General features: G+C 40.1%; 1 protein-coding gene across 9 annotated transcripts in view; it reads right to left on the bottom strand.

The window, feature by feature from the left end:
• The window catches only part of LOC114786960 (neurexin-2-like), a 196735-nt gene that overhangs the window by 126986 nt on the left and 42459 nt on the right, over positions 1-27290 (bottom strand). For 2 of the 9 annotated variants that reach the window (XM_028974647.1, XM_028974642.1), the window contains exon 1: positions 977-1564. The exons of 5 other annotated variants lie outside the window; for them this stretch is intronic. In XM_028974647.1, the coding sequence (XP_028830480.1) occupies positions 977-1298 (322 nt within the window). In that variant the 5' untranslated portion in view covers positions 1299-1564. Of the gene's footprint in view, positions 1-976; positions 1572-27290 lie in introns of those variants that run through there. 2 more of the 9 variants (XM_028974674.1, XM_028974665.1) reach the window with 2 other exon arrangements.

Raw genomic sequence — 27290 nt, 5'->3', positions numbered from 1 at the left:
TGCATATGTGTGTGTGACCAATTGTCCTAACTGAGGTCAAGTTTGCCTGCTTGCAAGGTTTAGTGTTTTTGTGTGCTTATAAACAGAACTTTCAAACAATCCCATATAGACTACAGGCTCAATTCCATGTCTTTTTCCTCAAACCTCAAATTCTTAATTCTTCCTCAAATGTAATGGCGGATCATCGAAATCAATCACATAAGGAACATCAAATCTAGCTGAGATCTGGGAACATGTAAAAGGACAAAGCCAAAGTAAAAAAAAAAAAAAAAATACCAAGTAAAGCTCTTGTAGCGTCTGCGTAGGATCACTCTTGTGCATATTGATATTGGGTTATTCTGAGTTATTAAATGAATGGCATTTGTAGATTCAATTCTAGTGGACCAAATGATGGATTTCAATGACAGAGATCTTATCTAATTTGCTCTCGATAAAACCAAATGCTGTAAATGAAGATTTTGGCAATAGACATGTTCCTTAAGAACAGATCTTAGAACTCATCCAACACTTAATTTAAACTCTTAAATATCCATATGTACTCTTCAACTATTGGAGAAAATGCTTCACAGAGAGAGACAAGCATTGAAAGACATTAATGAGGCATTTTCTATATTGACTACAAAGGCAAAAATCTGCTGGAGAGAAGATGAGAGCAGTAAAATGCAGGATTTGAAAGGAACTAAGTACATCAAATGGTTTACCAGCTGCTCAAAGACAGCACCACTCTAACAACTGGAGAATGGCTAGGCTGCCTGATAAATATGCAAAAAAAGGTTCAAAATCCAAAAGAGTCAAGGATGTGAAACAAATCAATACAAAGAAACTGTTGACTGCATGATTATTCAAAGCTAGTTGTGTTTCAGTATGTAAGTATGGACACATGTTATTTTTTTAATAGTTTTTCTCTATAATCAAAATGTATTATTAATAAAAAAGTAAATCAAGAGATCCGTTAAATTCCTGTAGATGGACCTACCATGGCCTCCTCTTGTGAGAAAGGGCATCCTGTTGATGGCGATTGGCACAGTGCCATGCTTGTTGTGGAAGTGGTGAACATGATGCGTAGTGCTTAGGCTGGACGAGACCCTGGCAGAGACAGCAGATCCAGGGAAAGCCAGCAGGGACAGTGTGAGCAACAGCCGCCAGAGGCTGGAGAAATTGGCCCATGCGGTATGGTTCTGGGGCTGAGGACCCAGGACATGTTCACCTGTGGTGAACACCATATGTGGTGTATAAGGAGGATGGTGCGAGACCCCCATGCCCCTCCTCCTCACACAACAGAAGCAAGAAGATGACATTTTAGGCCAATTCAGGGCCCATGATTCCTAGGCTCCCGGAAAAAGGGCAAAAATCTTCAAAAGCCACAAGGAGTGAAAGGCAGAAAAAATAATAAAGGATCCCCAAAGATAATTATCCAAAAATTGCTCAAAATGTCTAGCGAGTTAAAAAATAAAAATAAAAAAAATCAAATTCCCAGCGTTCAGATGTGATATCCTCAGACGTCCTCAAGAATCCTCTTGAGATCCATAAAAAACCCATAATAAACCATTGGAACCAAAAAAAAAAAACCAAAAAAACAGATAGATGATAAGTTGTGACTCAAATGAGAACTAGCCAACTACCAAAAAAATAATAATTTTTTTGATAAGCATGGAGATTATGGAGGTGTTTTGTGGGCTCTGTCCACCTCAGAAAGCTTGATGCAGAGCAACGTGATCGATCTCTGAACCAGAGCTGGTGTTACAGGGACTCCTTATCCAGACACAGACCCACCATCACAGAACCAACGAGCAGAGCCATCATTAGAACAGGGCAGGCTAGATCTCCAGACAATCCCTTCAAAAAAGGTGACACAGACAGACAGAGAAAGGGGACGTGATAGAGAGAATGAGAATGAAAGAGAGTGGAAAAATAAAGCAGATGATGGAAGAGTAGACTAATCCAGCTTTCAGGCTATCAGATCCCTGGGGAGGAACACAGCCCAGCAAGTCTGCTGCAGTAGCAGGAAAGCAGACGGAAAAAACAACGAAGATGCAGAGGAGTGTGAGTGCATGGAGAAATGGAAGTCGGCCACATCCCCAGTCTCGAACGCAGCCACGTTTTCTCTCCTCGGCTCACGGGGCAAACCGCCAGAGCGATAAATGAGACGGACAGTGATCCTTCTATTCTGCCCACCTTTAAACAGTCACACCATTACACCTTTCCAGCCGTACTTCACCCATGTCTGCTCCTGCATTTCACTACTTTGTTGCATCCACTCCCTTTTTCTTTGATGTTTTCTCTTCCTTCCAGTGCTGTCCTCGCTCTCTCATCAGTCCAATTCCTAGACGTCTGTCAGCAGAGGTGATGATGATAACGTTGGTTTTGCCACTCCGGCGGGCTGGCTCACTAGGATTGATGCTGTGAAATTCATGCTAATTGAATCTGGAGCAGCCGATGCTGGTTTGGTGCTGTTGCTGTGGCTTGTCCATCTATTCCTTTTTTTTATGGTAGGGGGCTGGCTAGATCTGCCAGATCTTGCGATGTTCCCGTGGATGAAGAGGGGTCCAAGAAACAAGGCGATAGTGGAAAGCTCAGGTCCGTGTTCCTTTTCTTTCAATACGCAGACGCTACGAAAGATACAGCGAGGCAGAGACACAGCCTTGTGTGTGTGTCAGGGGAGAGAGAGCAGGCAAGCGAGAGGGTGGGAGGGTGAGAGGGAGGAACGGAAAAGGGTGGGGGGAGCTGACACACTCATTTGTGTATTGCGTACAGACACTGAACAGTGAAACAAGAGAACTGAAGTTTTTTTTTTTTTTTTTGTCTTATGCAGTGTACCAAGAGACTGGTGAAAGAGACAGGGATACATACAACACCCCACGCATGCAGAAATACACAAAAGAGTTGACTGATCCTATCTGGTTATGAATAATTTACACCCGATTAAAATTAATGAGAGATGTTCAAATCACGATAGCTGGAAGAATCTGAATTGTTATCAGATTTATATGCTACTTGAAGCTAAACATTTACATTACATGATTTGGATTTGTGACTGGACAACCTCTGATACTCGAATCCATAAGCAGGGGTGATGAAGGCAGAAAAGAGAAAGTGTATTGGAGATGAGTGGAGGTTTACTGTGAAAGAGAGGTGGGAGGAAGCATCGCGAATGTAGGAAGATTGGAGGAAGTCAGGAGAGGGGGAGAGAGAGATGTGGTGAGATTGCTTATCAGATTAATCACTGCTGATAGAGATCTCAGCTGGGAACGCCTCACCAGTCGACAGGGAAAGAGTGTGAAAAATGGGCCAACAGAAAAAGCAGGACAGGACAGGCACCAACCATTTTTCAGGCTCACAGTGAGGTCTTGGCCTCCCTATTGCATGTAAAGGACTTCTTTCAGCTCCAGTGAAATGGCAAGAGTTTATTTTCCACCCTGAGCTAGAGGGCGCTCAGCACATAGATACGGGTATGGGAAAACAGATGGGCAGGATTGCAGATGCTGCAGACAAGAATCAAGCCAGAGAGCATGGATCTCTTGATCCAAATGGTTCCAACAACCTCATTAATTGGAGACTGATGTTTCCCATAGTGGGCTCAGTGATATCCCCAATAGCAGCTTTTTTTTTTTGTTAGGGAAGAGTTTCCATAGATTAGTTTACAAAGGCTGTGGAAGGAGAGGGAGGTGTTATGAAGGAAAACATAATGTTTAACCACAAGGGGGGTGATGCAAGGGTTATAGGGTCTCCCAGGTCACAGATGTGTCTTACACTAATTTATTCCCAGCGTTCATCACCCACTGCCCAGGGGAAGTGAGGTCAGGAAAAAAAGGACATGGGACAACATGTCTGAAAGATCAAAGCTGTCAGGCTTTTACTCCCTCTCAAATGGTGTGCCCTGTTTGATATGTGGAGAGTGCTTGGCAGTATTGAGGTATATATATGTTGGGGTATATATATGTTGTATACCACCCCCTCTTGTGTACTATTGCTGAAGTAGAATTTCTGGAGCATTATGCCCAGCCCTAAAGCTACATCTGAATAAAAAAAATACTTTGGTGGATGTATTAATGTTTACTTAATGTTAAAGATTACACAATCATAATCCACACAAATGCCCATTGTTCACACTTTCTCTTATTTCCTTTATTTGTCTTTTCTAAAATGCTGAAACTCAAAAAAAATAATAATAATTGGAAAAACAATGCAGCATTGTGTATGCAGTATGGATGAGCACAAGCAAGTGTGGCATAAAAACTGTAAGCTTATAAATATGTATGAAGTTTGCACATTTACTAACACGTAATCTTAGCTAATAATGGCAACATTAATGCACATATAGTATAATGTTTTTTTAGGGCAGGACAGAGTGGGAAAGGATCCAGGCCTTTATTCTAATGGTAGTGCTTTATTGGCCATGAAGCTTTTATGATTCAAGAGCAGCCAGCTATAATATAAGCAGTTAAGTGAATTTTAAGACCAGGAGACAGAAGTAGTACTGGTAGTACTGGTAGTTTGGTAGTACTGGTAGAAATGTAGTACTGACACCAGTAGTACTTTTCTAGAGTTGCGCAACTGAAGAGACACCGTGTAATAGCAGCAGCTCTTATCCCTTACAGGATTTACATGAGCAGATAAAACAGTCAGGGTGTGCTGAATGAAACTGTGAAGGTGAAGGCAAGAAGAAAAGAAGAAACTGGAGGCTGGAGAAAAATGCTGCAGCCCTATCAGTTGCTCATGTGGGCACATCTCTTGCATGACAATTCCCTCAGTGCTGCTGACATCTTAATCAATAGCAACTGTATCTCAGAAGGGGAATGCCAAGGCTCTTGAATGTTAATCGCAGTACTGAGGTCTCCTGACTATATATTTCATAGTGGGTGAGCAGGGCAGATGTGCTGGAGCATTAGATGTGTCACCATCACCTTGTGTGAAATTAATAAGCCATTTATGCCAACATGGTCTGTCTTTGTGTGGTAGTTCAGCTTCTTTCCTTCATTTAAGATACTCTCTGGTCAGCGCAGTAAATATGTTTGATTTGCCTGGGATGGGCAGGTCCCCTTCTTAGCCTATCATGATTTTTTTAAAACAGTGGCCAATGGCCAATGTGATAAAGTATAAGGGGGAGGGGGAATGGGGTAAAGGGCCAGACAGAGAAAAAGCACTTTTGGCAATGAAGCCTCCGAGGTTTTAAGATGCCAGCATGTCTATTTTTTATTTATCTGACAGCCAACACATGAGAAGGAACTGCTGATAACTGCTGAGTATAGAAAGCATAGAGAAGAAACAATCTGTAGTCTGCCATGACATATTTAAGTAATGTGGGAAATTCTGTGGGTGTCTGCATTGAATTACAGGAAGCAGATATCGATTTAGTTAGAATTGCCTGTATCTCAAAAGCGGATTAGCAAAAACACAATGAAAATCATAGTTAAAATATTCCCAGATCAAGTCAGTTCCATTTTTAGTATTTACAGTTCAAAAGAAACCATTGGGCTTTGGATCATCAGTCCAAATCTGTCATTCACAATTACACATTCACACCACACACTGTCCTCAGTGTAAGTGTAGGCTGTTTTGGCAGCATTGTCAAATATATCCTGATGTATATCCCTTCACTAATTTTCACAAACCTGACTTTATGAGGTGTTCCAGATCAGTGTTTCTGACTGGAGTTTTGTGTGTGTTATACACACCTATGTCTGTGTATAAATATATCCTGTTGTGTCATGTCCATTCTGGACATTCATGTTTTCATCATTGCGCTGTCCCTGACACTAATTTATCACTCTTTCCCTCTGGACTTTTAGTCTGGAATTCATCCTCTCAGCTCTGGATGAAAAATAAATGTACAGAAATGTAGAGTACATGTAGTGGTACATTTAAATAAGTCATATTGGACCTGGGTAACACACAGACACACACACACACACATGCACACACACTCACATGCACACACACACACACACACATGTGCATGCGCAACCCTACACACACACATGTAAATGTCTGAATCCTTGACATCAAATCCACTCAAGACACAACACAACTTAATGTAACAACTAATCTATAGTATATAAGACCAACCTAACCTGGTCACCTCATTCCATTCTGAAACTTTTCATTATATTTCTATGAAGACTAGAATTGAACTACCATCAGCACCATAGACAGTTCCCCAATCTGTTTTCAGTGACTGCATGAAAATAAGAAAGTAAGTACAGTATGGTTCTGTAATGTAGGTCTTTATGGCTATGGAGACATAGTGTTGTGAGGGATACATCTATGCTTGAATTTCATACACATTGACTTTCCAGAGAATTATTGATCTAGGTATATCAAATTAAAATTGAAAATTATTGGTGAGGAAAAAAAAAAACACATAGAGTGAAAATGGATTCCTGTTTGCTTAAAGAAGTGAAAAGGAGCCCAAAAATAAATACAATTACACACAAAGAAATATAGAGAGAAGATGACAGGGCAGCAAACCCTCCTGAGCTCTGGGGCCCATTCACTACAGTCTGTGTCTTCAATCAGAGAATAGATCAAATAAATGCTGGGTTGTAAAAATTCTACATTTACCAGTGGACTATTTTGAAAGATTTTTCATTTATGACAGGACTTTTGAAAGCATTGAACATTGAGGAAAAAAACAACATTAATATAGATATGACAATTATATATAACCATTATATCTATATTAATTATAAACGCATAGTCCATCTGTTTATGAAGCTAAGAATGCAGAAGAGTCTATAATGAGAAACTGACATTTTATTCTTTACATCATTTCCAAGTAAAAACACATGCAAACACATGCAATATCCAAATATACAGAAATTAGGTTATGACCTTATGGCCAGTTGGGATAATATACTGCCTCACTTAGGAAGAGCAAGATAGCATATTTAACTGAATGCTTCGAGATTTTATTTGTAATGTGCTAGCAGTAATGTATGCACAATGAGTCCCATAAAAAGAGATTATTATGGTCCTTCTTGCTGCAAGAACTTAATTCACTGCTCCTTTCTCCAGGTGTCTGAGACTCTGGACTCATAAGACATTACATTTTTCCCCCCTGAATGTCTAAATATGATGCTGTGTCTTGTGCGATCTTCAGGTCTACAGAGTCATGGTCAATTTCCGTTATCCACTCCATTGGCAAAAGCCAACGACGGCTCATGCAGGCTTAAAATTGAAAATATATGGGCTTTTCTTAGGAGAATATCTCCTGTGTGTCAATTGCTCTGTGTTCTTTTACTATTTTTCCCGCCAGGTCATTCTCTTTCACAGTGCTTATCTTTGCATAATTTCATTGGTAATGCATGACTAAATATTTTTTTTTTCCCTTTTATCTCTTTCTTTCTTTTCGCTTGTGCATCTTATTTCTCTTTATTTCTATGTGTGACAGATGACAGTGAAACCAAGTCAGATATCACAATGGTGAATTCATCTTACTCTACACATTCCTACTTTCCAAAACCAACTCATTGCCATCCAATAACATCCTTCACAATCAAATTTGGTCATCTAAAATTGTTGCTTCACATTTCAGTACCAAAAGCTAATGCTAGTAATGACAATTCCTTCAGACATTCCTGCAGATGACATAGAAATAATTACAGGTTTTGGACCTCCGCCACTCCTTAGATAACCACTTATCAGTAGAGCCCCTCAATTACGTGAGACAAACTCTGCTGGGAAAAACCTCAGGATCTGTAATGCATTTTTATTGCAAGATGACTGAGCATGGACTGAACAGAATGCATCTGTCTACAGGGAAGATGAGATAGATATCTCTTAATAACTCGCCACAGCAGCCTGGCAAAAGAAAAGCAATTAAGACATCACCAAGAGCATGCCAATCCTATCTCATTGAATCTGAAGGTCAAGCGTTAGTTGACTCGAGTTTATCTCAGACTGGACACATAAACGTATCTATAAATTTTAGAGTAGCCCACATGCCATTAGTCTGAATGCTCAAAGCACTGAAAATTACATATCTCCTTGCTTAGGTTCTTTTTCAAAGAAATGTCATGACCTGATAATGAACAGAGTGTAGATATAATTTTTTTGTAGAACACTTGTAAGATTGGACATCACAGGAGCATGCTTTTGTTTTGCCTAGTGGCCGTCGCAGGACCATGCCTTTGTTTTGCATAACGATCGTCTACAAGAAGATATGTGGCATTCCTGTGTCAATTGTTGTGCGTGAAGATGCAACACATCTGTTTTACATGCCTTTTGTCGGACTGCAACGTGTGAAGTGTCAGCCGTCAGGACCGCCCACTCTCTTTGTCTTCCCCAGATGGGAGGCACCGGGGCCGTGACATCAGAAACAACAGGTTCTGATTGGTCAGTGACAACTTCCTGTAGGGCAGTGACAACTTCCTGTAGGCAAGGGGTATAAAGGTCTGCTCACATGTGGAAAAGGGGACTGAGCTTTCTTGCTCAGTGGTTTTTCCATCGGAAGCCGGAAGGCTTCTGAGTCTTTTTCTCTTCTCCCATTTTTTCTCATGGCTTTTTCTCTCCCTTGAGGGAGAAAGAGTTTTCCTACACTCTGGTCTCACACCCCACACCACATGGTCTTTTTTACACACTTTTCAGTGTCATACACAAGTCAGTTTATGTTTTTAACAATTTAGTTGAAGCACATACCATAATTTAATATAGCACTTTACCATCTTAAGGGTCGGTTCTCCAGATATAGGTATAAGCTAGATGCTAGAATAAGGCACAATGCCGTAAATGTGGATTATTTTTTTCTTCATAAAGCCTGTACAGCAGAATCAAAAACAATATAAGTTTAATAATATAACTCATGGAGGAAAATTGAAAAAAATGCAAATTGAGGCTGTGTGTCCCTGAATTTACTGTGTTTTTTCCAGCAAATTCCACATATGCAAACATGCATATAATACCACAGAGAGAGGCTGTACTATTTTCCTTGATGCGCAAACAAAAAAATGTAACAATTAAACAAAGGAACAAAAATAACCAAAAGGGGTCAAAACATCTGTAGTAAGCAAACAAAAAAAACAGCAAAAAAATGTTAAATATGATCATCACTACACAAGGATACTGGTGTATAATGCTGACAGCATGACATGGTAGTCCACCTCTTTCCCCCTCTTCCGGAACAGAACCTATTCTCCCTTTTTATCACCCCAGATTACATGAACACCAAACCACAAACAAGGCTGTGACCGAACCATTACTGAGAGGACTAAACCAGCAGTCGCATAAATCACCTCGCCTGCAAGAATCAAACATAACAAAGAAAATCCCTCATGCCAACTCCCCTTTTACCCATTCATCAGGCGACTACCTCTGTGTACATCTCCCCCCTACAAATATGGTAACCCCAAAAAACAAGCCTTATTCCCTCCCCCTCAAATGAAATGTAAGTGCTTTTGCAGGCGCAGTTGTATGGACTAAGATTTGTGCAAAAATTTGGAAACAAAACTTTCCTAATGTGAAACAAAAATACGACATTGAAATGTAAAATAAGAGGTTGGGATTTTTCAACAAATGCTTCTGTTAACATGAGTTACACTGCTCATTTTCAGGCTCTTGTGGCATCCATAGCCTCATATCTTAGTTGTCAAATATGAATGCTTTATGTGTTGATAAACAATATTTGCCAATATTAATTATCGATATCGATAAGAGCTGAACTTCCCATAACTAGTTCTGGCGAACAGAGCTATCACTCCACTCAAATACCTGCTGGCCAATGAGGTGGACACCCGCCTACACGAGAACGCATGTCAAAAGTCCAACCGAATCCTCAGACAGCGTAAACGTAAAACGAGGCGGAGCGACTGAAAATCCAGCAGTGAAAATATAAAAACGAGCAGCAAAAAATGAAAGAGCAAGAAGTAGGCAAAAACGTATGTTGTCAAAATTTCAACTCTTATTTTACATTTCAACATAATTGATATTAGGAAAAATTTTGTTTCAAAATTTTGGCACAAATCTGATTCCATACAATTGACCTGGAGCTGGGAAGCAGAAAACATGCACTCGTATGGTTGTTTGGTAAACCAGCGTTATTACAGACAACATGAAAAAAACAAAACTTGAAACAGAGAGCATGGTTTACATGTTGTAACTGCTGATAACCAAAGTGAAAATAGTAAGGATTGTTTTAAGGTGTCAGTGGGACCACGGAACAACCGCGTTAACCGGGTTAATCTCCAAACGCCGCCCATAGTATCCATAGACTCACTACCCCTAGATCCACTGGCTGTAACACCCACACATACCTGCCCCATCCACACCCATAAAGTCTCTTACATGTGTGCGTGCATGTGTTACTCCTCCTGCTCTCATGGGCAGCAGGGAACCGGGAGGTTGGATTTACCTTCTCACAATCCCCGAAAGTGAATAGCCTACACTTAATGTGAAGTGAACAAAAAATATGAATATACAGTTAATTGTATGTTTCATTGTTTTAGAAACATAGTTTCTTTAAATTAGAATGATCTAAAACACTGTCTCATTTAGACTGACCTGTAGTTCCTCATATCAATCAGTTTCATGTTACTAGGCACTTAAATTTAATTTCCAGATGAGACCGATTGGGAAAAAGTAATTGTAGAGACAAACCATACAAATTGCAGCAGTCACAAGCAGACACAAGCCTGAAAAACCTGCAGAAACTTAACTCTTAACTTGGGACATACAGTATATAAACTGCACTTTAAACTGCTATAATGGAAGAGATTTTCTCCTCACCCACTACCATTAAGAGGCATTCACTAATACAGTAGAACAATCGGATCATTATTTTGTCTGAATACCCAGACCGAATTAGAATATAGCAACAGCATGGCATGACAGGAACATGTAGAATGCATTTGCGCAACTTTGACTGGACAGGAGATGGACAGAGCACAAAATACAAATCATAATAATGACAAATGACCTGGCAAGGACTAGACATGATAGGACTACGCTTAAACACATACTAACAGGTGCACACAATGTAGGCAAAACAATGGGACCGGACATCCCCCCCAGAGTAAGATCTATATAAGACATATATTGAAATCATTGTCATGGCTATAGATGTTGAATTTAACCTCTTATCTGTCCACATTTGTTAGCCTTTGGTGTATAAACTGTCCTTGATCGACAGGACACATTTGTTCTGTTAATCGGGATCCTAAAGTTCACTATGGAAAAAGAAAATACTTTGGCACAGGTGGTGTTTTATCCAGCCATTGTTGGAAATGAACAACAAACTATTTATGAGGCTGATGGAGGTGTAGCTGCTGACCCATTTTGAAATGGGAGCATAGTCGAGACCAAACCTGCAATTTTGATGTGCAATATACACTCTTTGTGCCCATTAATGGAAATCCATTTCTACCTCTTTATGGAATCAGATTGCTTGATAAGATGGCAAAGCAACATCAGCTCTAAAATCTGACCAGTATGCTACTGCAGAGCTGCAAAGATTTTGAATAAAGCTTGGGGAATCAAATATATACACATACACACATATATACAGTATTAACCTCATTGTCTCCACTGAGGTGCCACTGAGCTCCCCGGTGCCTTTCATGGCTGCCCACTGCTCACCAAGGTTGATGGGTTAAATGCAAGACACATTTTGTTGTTTGCACCATATGTTGTGCTACAGTGTTTCACAATGACAATCACTTCCCTTTTATTTAAAATCTCACCTAAAAAGTAGAAACTAAAAATTTACCAATTTCAAACGCCACACACATAAACAAGCAAAAAGGTGCATGTCTCAAACACAATGCCTTCATGCACACAATATCTGACCATGTGCTTTTGAAGCAAAGATGTTGAGGATTGCAACGGTACAAAGAGTTCCAGTCATTTGTCTCTCTTAAGAAAATAATACAATGCAATACAATATACAGCACAGAACAATACATGCCAAAGAAAAATTGTTTACTATTTCTCTGACACTTGGAGAGGAGAAATTAACAGCCCACCCATCGCTTCTCATTTGAATGTCACTATTTCTGACACCCATAAAATATACTTTCATGAGAACTTTAATGATATTTAACTGAAGAAACTTTCAAATGGGAGTGCTTTAATGATATGGCTCTGACAGACCTCTACTTTGTAATTCGAAATAATTTAAACATAATGTGAACATTGACCATGCTGTTTTGTGGATGTGCCGTGTTGCCTGTGTAAGTAAGTAACTTTTAAGAAAACTGGAATTCTCTATACATATTTTCAACATATTGAATCACATTCAATACTAAATGCCGGATCCAGATCTCCCCACCTCCCTCCTGCATTTCCCTTCATTTCATGGTAAGTAATCAGAGGTAATTTTTCCATAATTTGTTTAACAACTACTAAATATTACATTTACATTTCATGCTACATATTGCATTGTGTGACACTTAAAGTAAAGTGAAGTGATTGTCACTTGTGATACTTAATACCTTTTTATTTTATTTTTAAACATTTAAAAAGCCACTGCTACAGGGAGTGTTATGCCACAATGATAAATGGTTTTATCAAGCAATGCCATCATAAATGTTCTTAAAACAAATAAATGACAACAAAACTGATTCAAAGTCAACACAAAAGAATCAATGAAGACCGTAATCTCATGCAGACTGACACAAGGACAAATATAGCAAATTTCATGATCCACGAAAAAATAAAAATTCATAAAATGATTGAAAATATAAATGGGTGAATGAACAAAAAATCTAACCTGATTAATTCTTTCTATTATTTTAATGTATTACCATCCTTCCCTGTGCCAAAGATGACATACTGGATGACAGGAGATTAGAAATTATAAGATGGTGATGAATCGGAGCCCGTTTTTTTTTCATTTTTCATCTTCAGTGCATCATATGTCACTCCCTTGAGCAGGCCTGCAGCTTCAATCCTGTGCTCCATGCCACCCCACACAAATTTTTTCCTTGTAAACTTCATTACTCCCACAGAAGTATAAAAGAGAGTGTAAAATGTCTGTGTTTGTGGCAGGACAGGAAAGGATGCAATCGCTTGACTCATGAATTTAACATGTATACACAGTGCATGGTAAAATGTCCTTGACAAGGACTAGACATGGTGAAGATACATTAATGCACATTAATTAAAAAATGCCACAAAGTTGGACAATGAACATAGAAACTGAATCACCCCAAAAAGTCTGGATATGAAATCAAATGAGACCATGCTGTCAGGATTGGCTACACCTGGCAGCATCAGCTGTGGCCAATCAGGACATCTTTTAAAAAGCCGGTGATTTCCGCCCCTCTGGACCTCTGACATTTTTGTGAACTTTGGTGAACGAATGCATTTTGAGCTCTGGCAATCGCCACATGCCTGCGGGCCAGTTTATTTTCTTCCCCGTTTTTGTTTCACTGTTTTAGGCCATTGCGCCTTGTTTATTTGTGTTTAGTAATAAAATGCCTTTCCCAGCATGTCCCGACTCTGCGCTTCCATCCCCCGTCAGCTCGCTGTCATGACAGAATGTCAGAGCTCCACCCAACAGCGCAGAGGAAAAAGGCAGAGGAGGAAGCGCTCAGTCAGGCATGCTGAGCGCAGGCGCCAGCGGGACATGCTGGTGGAATGCCTGTGGGGTTGAGATACGCGCCGAGACGTGCCGTTACCGTGAGATGACCCACGCATGCAGCTTGAGCATTATCTTCCCAGAGAGGCGAGGGTCGAAGCGTGGCGAGCGGAGTCACGTGATGACGTCAACACCTGGAGACTCTGTGAAACCCGGAGACTGCAACGTCGGCAGGTGAGTGGGTGGAGCGAGGACGATGCAACTGTGCTGCCGGGACTGCCTCGCGGGGAATCCACCTCTCCTGCACGGTGCAGGGAGGGAAGCTGGAGGGGACGTACAGCGAGATGGGCTGCATGAACCCAGAAGGCACCAGACAGGGGTTTCGGGAACGGTCGCCAGAGGTTCTGGGACCGCCTCCCTGCACAGTGCAGGGAGGGAAGCTGGCAGCTCTGCCAGCGGGAACGTACAGCGAGAGGGGCTGCATGATCCCAGAAGGCACCAGACAGGGGTGCCGTGAATGGTCGCTGGAGGCTCTGGGACCACCTCCCTGCGTGGTGCAGGGAACGACGTGGCGACAGGGCCTGCGCGTACTCTGAAGGGTCGGCCGTGATTTATATGTGCAGGATGGAGGGTCCAGGGCCGCCGCCACGCCGGGGAGACAGCCCGAGGGTCCGGGGCCACCATGTGGGACCACGCCGGGAGCCAGCCCAAGGGTCTGGGGCCGCCAAGCTGGACCACGCGAGGAGCCAGCCCGAGGGTCTGGGGCCACCATGCGGGACCACGTCAGGGAGTATTTTTTTCAGAGCAAACACATCAAGAGAATGAGAGAATGGTATGAAGTAAAAGGCAGAGAGGTCTTAATTTCAAGGAAACAACGATTAATATCTAAAGAAACAATTATAACAGGCCACTAATTAAATCAAATTTAATTTCTACAGCACTTTTTACAATATACATTTTAAAGTGCCTAACAATAGGCCTGCTCACTAAGGGGCTTTGAGCACTGTTCTAAGGCAACAGCGGCAAGGAAAAACTCCATGAAAAAGGCCTTAGAAAGGAGAACCCATCTTCCTCTGGTCAGCACTGGACTACTCTGGAATGTTCAGAGAGATGTATGGCATTTAGAGCTTATTGCAGTCCAGTTGTGTATTTTGATGTAGTGTTGAGGTAGCATTTTAGAGTTCCGGCTGATGACTATCATGAGAGATCAGCAGATGGAAATTAAACAGACAAAAGCAATTATGTCATGAACCGATGCTTCTAGGAATGAGGTGTGACTAAGAAGCATTAAAAGATTGCTTTAGATGAATCTTGAAAATGTTTCCATTCAAAACTACTAGCATCCCCATTGCTTATCTCACCCAGTCCATGTCAGAGAGAGAGAAGACTGAACTGCATTACCCCTTAGCACTTTTTTGATTGATTAATATTGAAAGCATGATGAATGGTGGGCTGCCTCATCTTATCTCTACACAGACAAATTTACCAGCTGGGCATGTGTGATTGATCTATGATGTGTCTTGCACATTGCTGATCGTGCTTACAGAGTTATGCCTTACAAATAGAGTTATCACTTACAAACTGATAAGTGTACTTCCTGGATTGATTACTTTGTGTTTCAATTCTCCAGACTCATGGCCCAAACCAAGAAGTTGTCTTTCTATTGACCTTGTATTGTATTGTATTAATTCATTACATGATGAAACATGACATTATCTGTTTTTTACACAACATAGTTATGCTTCTAACATGGCACAGGCAATGTGTGCAGCATAGCCATTCATCACACAAGAGACTGCATACTGCAAACCCTGTCTTCCCACAGAGGGTATTCTCAAGCACTCAAGCTGCTGGACCTTAACATAACAACACTCAATTATTCATGAGTTCTAATGTAGACCCTGAGGCCATCCACCAGCCAACACATGAAGGCTGAGTCAAATATGTATTGATGTTATTTATTTTCCTTAATTTTAAATACTTTCCCTTCCTATTCTAAAAAGTGCAGATGCATTTTGGATATGGGGTTGTGTGATGTTGGATTTCTCTGGGACCCTGACCTTTTCATATGATGATGACAGATAAAAGTACAAATAACCCATTTGTCCACTCTGACACATTCAATTGAAATTTGAACAGGGATTTCAAATCAGCTGGACCGTGGAGCTGACAAAGTCTGCAGAAAATTGGAATTGGAAACCAGCAGTGCTCTCTCCTCAATGAATGGCTGCCTGTAAACATGCATCTGGAAGTAACTGTAAGCAAATGCACCAGTTTCCAGCAGACTGAAATAGGGCCTGGGCAACGAAGAAGATACTATGCAATGCACAATTTATCAGAAATAGAGACTCACATATTGTTTTTTCTGTACAACGAGCCAAGGCAATTTATTTAAACTTAACCTGTACACAGAAAAAAAAAATAAAAAATTCCAGTACTGTTATGTAAAGAATAATTTAAAGAAAAGATTTTAAGAAATTAAAAATATTTAGACTGTTATTCTGAATAATAAATAAAGGGCTTTTAAACATAGTTTAAACACATAAATACACTTTTTAAACACAAAGTAAAGTAAATACGAAAGATAATGTTCTCAGGCATATAGAGTGAGAACAAAAGAGAGCCTAGCATTGCTCACTGTTTCAGCAAGAGGATTGTTTTAATAATTCAGCTTGACTCCAGTCTGTTCATGCAAAGTTTACCGTTGTAATGGTAAATTCCATTAACAAAATTTGGATGGAGGCATTGCAAGCATGCATATAACACTGTGTAGATCTGTATGTATGATCACATGTATGTAAAAAAAAAGTCAAGTGAATGTTTTTTATTGTCTGTGTATATGCGCATTTAATGGCTGTGACTTTCTCTGAACACAAGACTGAAGAAATAACAGTGGACTTCAGGAGATATCATTCCACACTGCATCCCTCACCACATCAGACAGCATTGTGTCTCCTGTGGCTCTTGGGTGCCACCATTTCCTAGAACCTAAAGTGAGAGCCCAACATCTCCTCCATCTTCAAAAAACACAGCATAAAGTGTACTTCCTAAGGTAACTAAAGAAATATATTCTTCCACAAAAGCTGCTGATCCAGTTCTACACTGCAGTGATTGAGTCCATCCTATCATCCTCCATCACAGTCTGGTATGGAGTAGCCACTAAACAGGGCAGGAACAGACTGCATCGAGGACCTGTCCTTCTCAAGAACCAGTAAATAGGGGTCACAGTTTTAATTACTCCCGCACAGAGTATTATTGGAGCATGCCTTGTTTTGGAGCATGCCTGATGAAAAGAGGGAGGTTTTCAGAAACAAAAAATAGAACACTATTGCCTTACCACAAACACATATGGAAGTGAGATGAAAAGATCAATGAGTGAGTAGTAAAAGATCAATAATATAAAATAAAATACATTTTTCGCTAAGGAATCAAACTCTTCCTCTTCAAAAGAGAAACTGAATAATGAGTGTCAATCTAACAGCTACACTGTTTCGCATGTGCTGATTGTTGATTCAGACTGAAAGAATGTGATTTGCTCAGTTATTGGAATTCCGAGATTGGAAGACAAAAAAGTGGTGAATCTTTTAGGAAGATGATTCAGTCAAAAAATGTTTTAGATAATGTTGAATATTTTTCTTATACACACAAACACATTCATTTTCAAATATTTTGTGACGTCCTAGGGTAATAACAATCTAGCAACATTTTAAAATGTGTTGTAATATTCTACCTTAAATTCTGGCTTATACACTGCTACTTTTTCCACACGCTTTGAGAACTGTGCCTTTTTACAAGCTAGTTTATGGATTTTTATAGGCTAACTAGCTTTTTGATGCCAACACATTTAACATCATCATATCAGATAACAGGTCTGTGCACAACCAATGAAGCTGCCCAATGAAACTGCCCATGCATTTTTGAAATCACTGTTAATTTGTTTGAAAATGTCATATTATTAAATGTATATTATCATCAGTCAGAGAGATGTACATTTAGTTGTCACTTGTGTCCTTTTAAAGATCTTGTATGTTCTTTGATTGCAAATTTCAAACAAATATTTTAGGATCTTTTAAATCTCACTAGAGTATGAAACACAAATCTTATTCACTAAAAGATTTTAAACCAGTATTAGTCACCTTTTCTTCCTTCAAATCTGCTTCAGTGGTGCCCTATCAGGTAAGGAAACGGACCTGTAATCAGAAGGTTGACTAAATCCTGCGGTGCCAAAGTGCCACTGTGGTGCAACTGAGCAAAACCACCGTCCCCACACACTGCTCCCCTTTCATGGCTGCCCACTGCTCACCAAGGGTGATGGGTTAAAAACAGAGGACACATTATGTCACCCTCTCACAGTCATCTGATATGTATTCCAACTTTCCTTTAACAGTTCATATGACATGTGAAGCCCATCTAACTTCCATGTTCACTCAGCTCTTCTGCACACGTCTGGCTTCACACGTTAGACACTTAGACACGGCTCCAGATTAGCATGAGGATGCACAGTTTTATGAGTGACACAATTCAATATTTTACAACATGTGGAATTAAAACTGGTCCACAAGTCCCTCTGTGTCCAGTACATTAGCAGACTTGTCTTTTACCAAGAACATAGATGAAAATTAGACACTGAAACATCTATACCATTCTATTAACCTGATACAATCACGTCTAAACCCCCTGGACATGGGTTTGGAGGGACCAGCTATTAAAAACCTACCACAATGTGTCAGTGCAGCAGTGATGAAGTCAGAGAAGTCTTTCATAAAGTCCTTATTATACTTAGGAGGTCTGTAGCCCATTATGCACAACGTCATAACATGAAGTAGCTAATTTCAAAAGACAAAAATTTCAGAGTAATGTTGTACAGTAATGGTTCTGTGCAGCTGACAGAAAAGTCTGCAGATTGCAGGTTTCTTTTAGCACAGCATGTCGTAAGAAACTCTTTGTCTCTTTACAGCCATGTTGTGACTGACTCTTTAACTGTAAACCATCTCTTGGAAAGGTCCATTTCTCTAAACGGTGCTAGGCATGTGGCTGCTTGCGCCTTATTACAGTGTTACGAGGCCATTCATGGCACTGAAAGATGCAGTTAAAGTGATTTACCAGCCTTGAGCAGTTGAAGAGAGGAGCAAAAGAGTGACACAGTCACACGGCAAGATAAAAAATGGGGAAAAAAATGCCGCTCCAGCATTTTAACTCAAAAAATCAAAAATGCTAACATCTGTCATTGACACACAGCAGGTGATGAAACATAAAAGGATTGGGATGAACCGACCTCTTCCCTCCAGTGTTCTACATCAATACTTTTGGTTGAGTTTGTTCTCTTCTCTGCTGTGTGCTGTGTAAAAGGTTTAGGAGGTTCATAACAAGAGGAAATTAATCTGCATCACATAGCACAGACCATTAGAGGAACAGGCACTGACAGTGATTGAGGGACAAAATGTCATCCACTCTGCTTAGCTTCTTTCTGTGGCAGAGAAAGCTCTGTAAATATTCATATCATGCACTGAGGGAATAACTCATTATTTTTGCTTTGTTTTCTTTCTTTTTATTCCCTCTGCCCCGTGGCAGTCTAGGTGTGCATGTGTTCTAGTCAACAACTCAGAATTTTCAATCATTTGTGTGTGTGTACACTGCATCAAAACTTGCAGCAAGTTGTTACGTTATACCTCTATAAGCAATGGAACAGTACAGCGGAGTAATGTGATTGTCTTAGAAAGAAGCCGAGGAGAAAAGAGAGAAAAATAATGCAAGAGAGGGAGGCAGGATGCATTGAGCCCTTATAACATGTGCAATCGCAAACAGTGTGACAGGGTCGACACCTTTATCTGCTAAGAGCTGTGCTGGTAAATGTTATTAGCATTTAGATATGCATGGAGAGACTGGACGAGATGGGCTGAGGGGGACAAACAATTTATTTTTTCTTACTAGTTCCAAACAGATCTCATTTTATGTCACCTTAAATGCAGAATATCAGTATACACTGAAGGCTGATTGGACTTTAAGAAGTAAGTTATGGAGTAGCCAACCATTTCTGTTTTGAGTGCCAATTGTTCTGAATCAAATAAATCACATGCCTTAAATTGGGGATATACATTCTTTTCTCTCCATCTCTGAAAAAACACAGCAAAAACTAAAATATTTTCCAGCTTTGCATCATCCATGTAAACAATAATGAAAAAAAGGAATGAACTACTGGTGACATGTAAGCACCCTATCTTGAGTGGACAATCACGGCTATGCGATTCAGGCAATATGAACCCATCAGAATGAGGAGCAGAATTAATTGGACACACTTACAGAGGACCTTGCCATGGGCTGTGTTGAGAGGTTTGTCCTAAAGGTCAGGTGAAAAGACCAAACTGCCATGGCCAGAGAGAATGTTGGCAGAAACAGCATTAAAATGTTCATTACTGCAACACAGCCAAATGAAGCCTGTCAAAATTGACAAAACCCCATCAAAGCATTGACTTTGCATGTAAATGTAAACAATTTACTCTCTGTTCTTTCGTATTCATCTTGTGTTGTAACCATTGTATTGTTGGAAAGAGAGGCATTGATGCATTTTGTCAGTTATCATCAATGACACTTCATTTCAAAAGCATTTCCACTGATCACATATTTCCTTTTTTGTCTTTCTACTTATTTACCCATGCAGATAGATTTTCTGAAAGCCATTATCTGTTGATGCAAATTGTTTATGTTAGACTATTGAGGTCTTTTATTATAAACATTGAATAATTGCATTGTGATTGGATGTAAATTTAGCACCAAGACCATCAATGTAATAACATGGACAGGTGCCAAAAATCAGTTGCCAAAAGTTTCAATTTAATCTTTTTATATCAGACAAAAAAAAATCCTGAACAGGTAAGAGTGGACAATAAAACTCACTTATTTAGTCTCCACCTGCTACACAATCCCATCTTGGGAAGAGCCCCGCAAGATCCAGGCAGGAAAGGACATATTGTACTGTTCTCAAAAAGCATTTGTGGTATGTACTGTATGTTGTAGATATTACAAGCATTTATTAAATAAGTCGGTTTTTATTATCTTTTTTCTTTTGGAAATTAGAAGTTATGGCCTATATACAGGAGCACACAATAGTCTGGAATTTATGGTAATCTTGTCAGCATTCCAGTTTTAAATGTTAGTTTAGCAGCCTAGCATGGGTTATAAATTGTAATCTTATTCCTTGCATGATTCATACATATGAGACCAGTGAGCACACAGGTTCATGTGTGACCAGTGAGCACACAGGTTCATGTGTTAGCTTGTTGAGGACCAAGTCTGTTTTTTTTTAACAAACAGCTAAACGACTGATGGTGTTTCCCATGAGTGGACACCCAATCTGGTCTTTTGTGGAGCTCCATTCCTGGCCAGTCAGTGCCTGACGGGCATCTGTCATCAACAGGCTTTCGACCAGTCTTGGCTCCAGACACAGTTCCTTGGGCTGTAAATCTACCCTACAGCCAGGTCTAAACAGGGGCCCAGCTAGATACTTAGCAAGGAAAGACCAGAGACCTATGGAGAGGACTAAGCCTAGACAGAAACAAACGTCCAAGTTTTGCCATTAATTATTAAAAGGCCTTGCTAAAAGAGTTGAGGAAAAGGGGCACCGCATCAGCAGAGAAAGAAGACACACTCATACACACAAACTTGTTTAAGGGTGTTTAAGGGTGCAGAAGTGTTTAAGGGTAGCTAACTAACTACCAATGTAACCTTATTGGAAAGTTACTACTTTCAAAGCGTTAATCTGTTAAGGTGATATTTGTTGAATGGAACAAAAAGGTTAATTAGCTATTGCAGTGTTAGGGGACATAAAGAACAGCAGTTGCTGGTATCATCCAGCTGACAATTAAAACTTTTAAATTAATTAACTAAGAAAAATTAACAGAGCGAAAGCACCAGTATATAGTTGGCAGCTTCTTCTTATGTGCTTAGAATGTGATGGTGAATTAGAAAATATTGAATGCAAAACACTGATTTAGCAAATCTATGCCCTTGTGGGTTTTCCAATTGCCCAAAATCACTGTTACTATTACTGTCAGTGTTTCTTAATGAAAGATTACACTTTACACCAAGGGCTACAAGCTTCACCCGATGTTTGTGGCAAGCCAAATCACTCCTCATAATGAAAAACTTACATATATAATCAGTGGAAATAATGGAAAACAAATATAGAATGAAATGTCTCAACTGTATTTTCAACTGTATTTTTTTCTCAAAATGTGTACATAAAATATGCAGAAGCAACATTTGTATTTTTACCCCAATAAGGGTAAGAGGTTAAAAGAATTGCTTTGGATTTTTTGAGAAACACTCATGCTGGATTGTACTGTCACACTGAAAACAAGGCTAGGCTGTCTGCTGGTAATGATCAAAAATCCACAGCAAAGACTGATGAAGCTATTAAAAGGAGCCAAGGGGAAACCACGATTGAGCTGGACCTTGAGTGCTGAGGGCAGGCGACCTCATTTGTATGTCAATGTTAAGAGACAAACGAGGTGATGCTGAATTTGTCTTTGCCTAGGTTGTAATTACCAAACATTACCACAGCATTCACACTATTCAAAGTGCACTTTTGATAGAATGTTTATACAGAATTGGAACAAAAAAAATAATATAAGTGATGACTTAGCAAACAGAAAAACATGGCATAACACATGTGACACAGTCTGTTCTAATTTTAAACTGTATGCTGATGGTCATATCAAAGACTGTTTTTGTGGGTTGTATGAAACTTCAACAGTGCCTTATCTGATCCCTAAAGAATGAGATGAAAGGTCCCTGTTTTGATGAGGTGGTGGAGTGGTACCAGGAACACGGATAACAGGAAAACTACGGTGGCAGATCAGCTGACCTCACTGAGGCACTGAGAAGAATCAGTAGCAGTAGCTCCTCTGATGTGTATATTCACTCTGTTCTCCACTAAAAAGTACATACAAGAAGTCTGTACTTCTGTTTAATTCAGGGCCGCGATGGCTTATTGTACCCAATTGGGATCCATAAATATACAGTATAGCATGTTAGTTCATTATAACTTTTAAATCATTTTGATGATATTTATAATTATTTTAAATTATAAGACAAGAAATAAATATGGTGTACCCCTTTTAAGGACTATGGCAATAGTATTTGCAATCACTTTTTTGACTAGATATTTTGACTAGAAAATAAAATAGAGAGAAGGGATGGGAATGAAAATGGCACTTCATAGATACCCCATTGGTTCTCACACAAAGGCCACATCTATGATCTATTTGATCTATTTTTGCTACTAGATTCTGGTAGCTGAGGACTGGCATGGAATGAATTATACTGGGAGTACTACTGAAACGTTTTCCATTTCAGTTCATGAGAATCACTGCAGACATTGCAATTTTCCAGACTTTAATTGTCTTAGCAGGGAGTAGCAGGTGTGAGGACATCAAATTGCAGCCTAGTTGAAGACTAGCCATCTCTGTTGTGACCTGCTGTGAGTCTGGGTGCAAACGCAGCCTGCATGTTTCGGGACCGGCACCTTTTTGACCTACCAAGATTACTTATTTTTCACTTAGTGCTTAAAGCATTTTGCCCATTACAATTCAGTTACTATGAATGAAACATTGATCCTGCATGTGAGAAGAATTGCCATTTTAGCACTGGTATGTTGCGGTTGCCATTTATTTGTGTTGTATTTTATTGTTTGTATTTAGTGTTTATATTGTATTATACACAAAACTATTATAGCATTAGCTTTCAAAAAACATTAAAATTGCAATGCAATAAGGCAAAATAACATAACTCATTTGACTAGATCTATTTGACTAGGTCCACTATAAACCTACAGTCTTCTACCTACAGCTATACTACTATAGGTTGTTGTCCTTCTGTCTGGCTAAATATTTTCTAAAAAAATATTCATTGATCAGTTTTCTATAGCAAGCAAAAGGCACAGGAACAAAAAGTTTAGATTAGTATTTGAATACATTTGCACATTAGTATTTAATTAATTTAATGTATTTTGTTGATCAGGGTCATTTTTGTGGGAATTTGCATTCATGTGTTTATGTATGTACAAGCACCATCATTCAATTTTGACATGGAAAAAAAATTATGTACAATGATTGGGTCATGCCAAGTTTAAGTTTATTGGTTTGAACATTGAGTCCTTTCTGCTTCTTACCAGGAGTATGCTGGTTTATATTTCCAACTTTATGCATTTCCAACTTAGATGCCACTAAAATTATAATGGTATGGTCAATTTAAAGAGTTGGTTCTGGACCAGGGGTTGATGAAAATAAGATGAGGCAGGTCTGTGCTGCTGTGTATCACAATGACAATCACTTTACTTCACAGTACACACTATCTATAATTCCTGGCAGTAGATACCACAATTGGGGTTATTGCTGTCCTCTTAAGACATATACTTAAAGCATGCATTTCTCTAAATTTAGCATTATGTTTGCAAATGTTATGTTCTTGTATGTAAGAAAATACTTAAATTAAGTATTTATTTAAATATATTTGTTTTATTGCAGTCTCTCAAAACAGCAATTTTTCTGAGGTAAAAAGAACATTTTGTCAGGATTGGCTCCAGGTGAGTTTGCCAGCTGTAGCCAATTCTGACAGCTGTTAAAAGACTCCAACTCCGCCCCTCTGCAGGGACGGCATTTTTGTGGACTCTGTGTAAACTTGACCTGTTCCTATTTGGGGTTTTGGGTTCTGGCTATCGCCACAAGCCTGCGGGCTCGTTTCTGCTCTCCCCTTTATTCCGCTGTTTTCAGCCATCGTGCTGGTTTTGGTTTCAGTTATTAATAAAATCCTTGTTCCCATCAAGTCCAATCTCTGCACTTCCTTCCCCCATCAGCTCGCCATCGTGACAGAATGCTGTCCCTCACCGAAAAAAAAAAAGCAGAGGAAAGAAGCAGAGGAAGAGAACTGCAGAGTCAACCCTTGGAGAGTCAGCAAAACCCGGAAGCGGCAACGTTGGTGGGTGAGTGGGTGGAGCGAGGACAATGGTGTCGGCACTTCCAGTGGTGTGAGGACCACGAGAGAGAGCGGAACAGCAAGGAGGAAGACTGCAACATGGGGGTAAGCTGGTGGAACAGGGTGACGGGAGGTCGCCAGCCAACAACTGCGCTGCTGGGACTGCCTTGCTGGGAATCCGTTTCTCCAGGTCTGGTCGTCGACCCGCCTTCCCTCTGCCCGGACGTTCCCCAGCCGAGTGCTCCCGCATGCTGTAGTGGATGTCCACTACCCTTCACACCACACGCCCACCACCATCTCCATCAAGGCCCGCATTTATGTGTGCAGGTTGGAGGGTCCGGGGCCATGCCGGACCAAGCCGTGGAGCCAGTCTGAGGGTCTGGGCCGCCATGCCGGACCACGTCGGAGAGCCAGCCTGAGGGTCCGGGCCCGGAATGCAGGGTCACACCGGGGAGCCACTCTGAGGGACTGGGTCCGCCATGCCGTACCACATTGAGGAGCCAGCCTGAGGGACCGGGTCCTCCAAGGGAAAACACTGCAGGGCAGGAGCCCTGTGCTTGCCGCCGTCTGTCCCGCCGCCTCCACTTATGGTACTGCTGTGGCCCCGAGGATGTAGCCCTTGGAGGGGGGGCTCTGTCAGGATCGGCTCCAGGTGAGGTTGCTGGCTGTAGCTAATTCTGACAGCTGTTAAAAGCCTCTGACTCCGCCCCTCTGCATTTTTGTGAACTTCACCTGGCAACGATGTATGTTTATTTTGAGCCACACACCTCCGGGCTAGTTTTTGTTCTCTCCATTATTCACCCTGTTTTTGGGCCCCTGTTTATTAATACAATTCTTGTTCCCATCATGTCCTATCTCTGCGCTCCCTTCCCCCGTCAGCTCGCCGTCATGACACATTTAAAAAACCCATCACCTTTGGACCTCCAAAGGGTAATGGATGGCACAATACACCCCAGGGTGGAAAAGCAAAAAAGAAAAAGCATGAACAGCAACCAGCCATCAGCTATTTTTCTATCTGCCATTACTCCCTTGAGACGGAAAGACAATGGTCAGGTCACTTTTCACTTGATTCTGAAATACTCTCTCTTTATCCCTTCTATTTGATGTTTTTCATAGCTTATTCCCTGAAGCACAAAGAACTTCAGTTTTATACATACATCAACCATAAAATTAGCCCCTGATAAAGTTAACATTAATTTGATGTCTCATTACAATGCCAGTTGACACTTGGTGGAAAACATTAGGCGGACACTTGGTGGAAAACATAACATGTGTCGTTGAAGTTGATTTATGGCAAACTGAAAAAAGTTTAACAAAGCCAAATTGTGGCGCTAAGGTGGCTGGCTTGTAGCATATTGAAGTAAGCCTAGCATCTGGATGTTCCTGCTCTGTAGTGGGCATTAGATACCAAAAGTGGTCCAGGTAAGGTACACCATTGTGTCCACCTACAGTCATTCCATGGCATAAATAAGACAATGTGCCTACAATAAGGATGTAAACATCAGAATGCTTTGTTTAAAATCATATTGTGCATGTGTTTGTCTTTGTTGAACATTCTCTCAGCAAACACTAGAATATTTTAATAAAATACATGAATATAATAATATAAAATTTAAATCCTTTAGATTATGCTGTTTTAAGTGACACCTGGGGAACAAACAAAGGCTTGCACTGAAAAATACCATAAATGTCTAACCTCTGCCTTTTATTTTCATGGTAGGGTGAAGGAATATGACATGTGGCACTGATACATTGGTACACTCACACACACAGAGAAGACATTTCCAATATCTTACAAGGCTCAAGACAAATAGCTGTCTCAAAAAAAATACTTCTGTGTCCTTTAGTCGGATCATTGTAGCAAAAAGCCCTGCTTCACAAAATTGGCACAGATGTTTTATAGTAAGAAAAAAATCGAGGAAAAAAAAAAAACCTACTCTGAGTCCACACTTTCTGTCTGTACAGAGCTTCCACAATGGTTACTCTGGTAGACAACATTTTACAACATCCAGCTTCTTATTCATGTGTCTTGTGATTTGTGGGAAAACAATGCTTGAACACCAGAATGAATAAACAAAACTTTTTTTACTTCTAAACTTACTGAACATGAAGGTCTCACAGGTAAAGGCAGTGGCTCACACAACACTTGCTTTACAAAGGGGGTATTGTCAGCCCCCCAAGGCATTTCCAAATTCACCATGGGACATCGCTTTCCATCACAACGTCTCATTGTGTGCCTGTTTTTCCTGTGCTGCCATGTTGAATTCAGACAGCATAAGCAAATTATGCTTAAAATTACAATAAGCATAAACAAGACCAAAAAAAGAGTGATAAGTGGCAAATAATTATATTTTGTACCCACCTTATGCAGACTACACTAAATTTGCAAGCCATGCTGGTACAATCTAACTTGAAATTAACTTGAGAAGGCAAATCAGATGACTGTCAAAGAAGGAATAAGAACAGAATAAGTCTTATCCAAAACCTAAACACCTAAACACCAGATAAACAGAACTGTAGAAAAATGTGCTATCTTTCTAGGCTACGTGCAGGTTATGGCTACGAAATCTACTTTTAGCAAGCTAAAATAGACATAGCTCTTAGGATATACATAAACAAAGAAATGCTTACAATTTATTTGTTATTATTTCTGACTTATTATTTCTGTCTCATGTCTCTGCAGTTGAGCGAAAACAATGATATGGTCCATTTATTTTGTTATTTTGTCCATTCATTTTTCTGGGAGTTTGCATTCATGCGCTTACACATGTTTTTGTCTCATCAATACAGCTTCAGTTGAAGATAATGC

The sequence above is a fragment of the Denticeps clupeoides genome, chromosome 1 (genome assembly GCF_900700375.1).
Source record: "Denticeps clupeoides chromosome 1, fDenClu1.1, whole genome shotgun sequence".
Lineage (NCBI taxonomy): Eukaryota > Metazoa > Chordata > Actinopteri > Clupeiformes > Denticipitidae > Denticeps > Denticeps clupeoides.
This window is presented reverse-complemented; position numbering and strand designations above follow the sequence as displayed.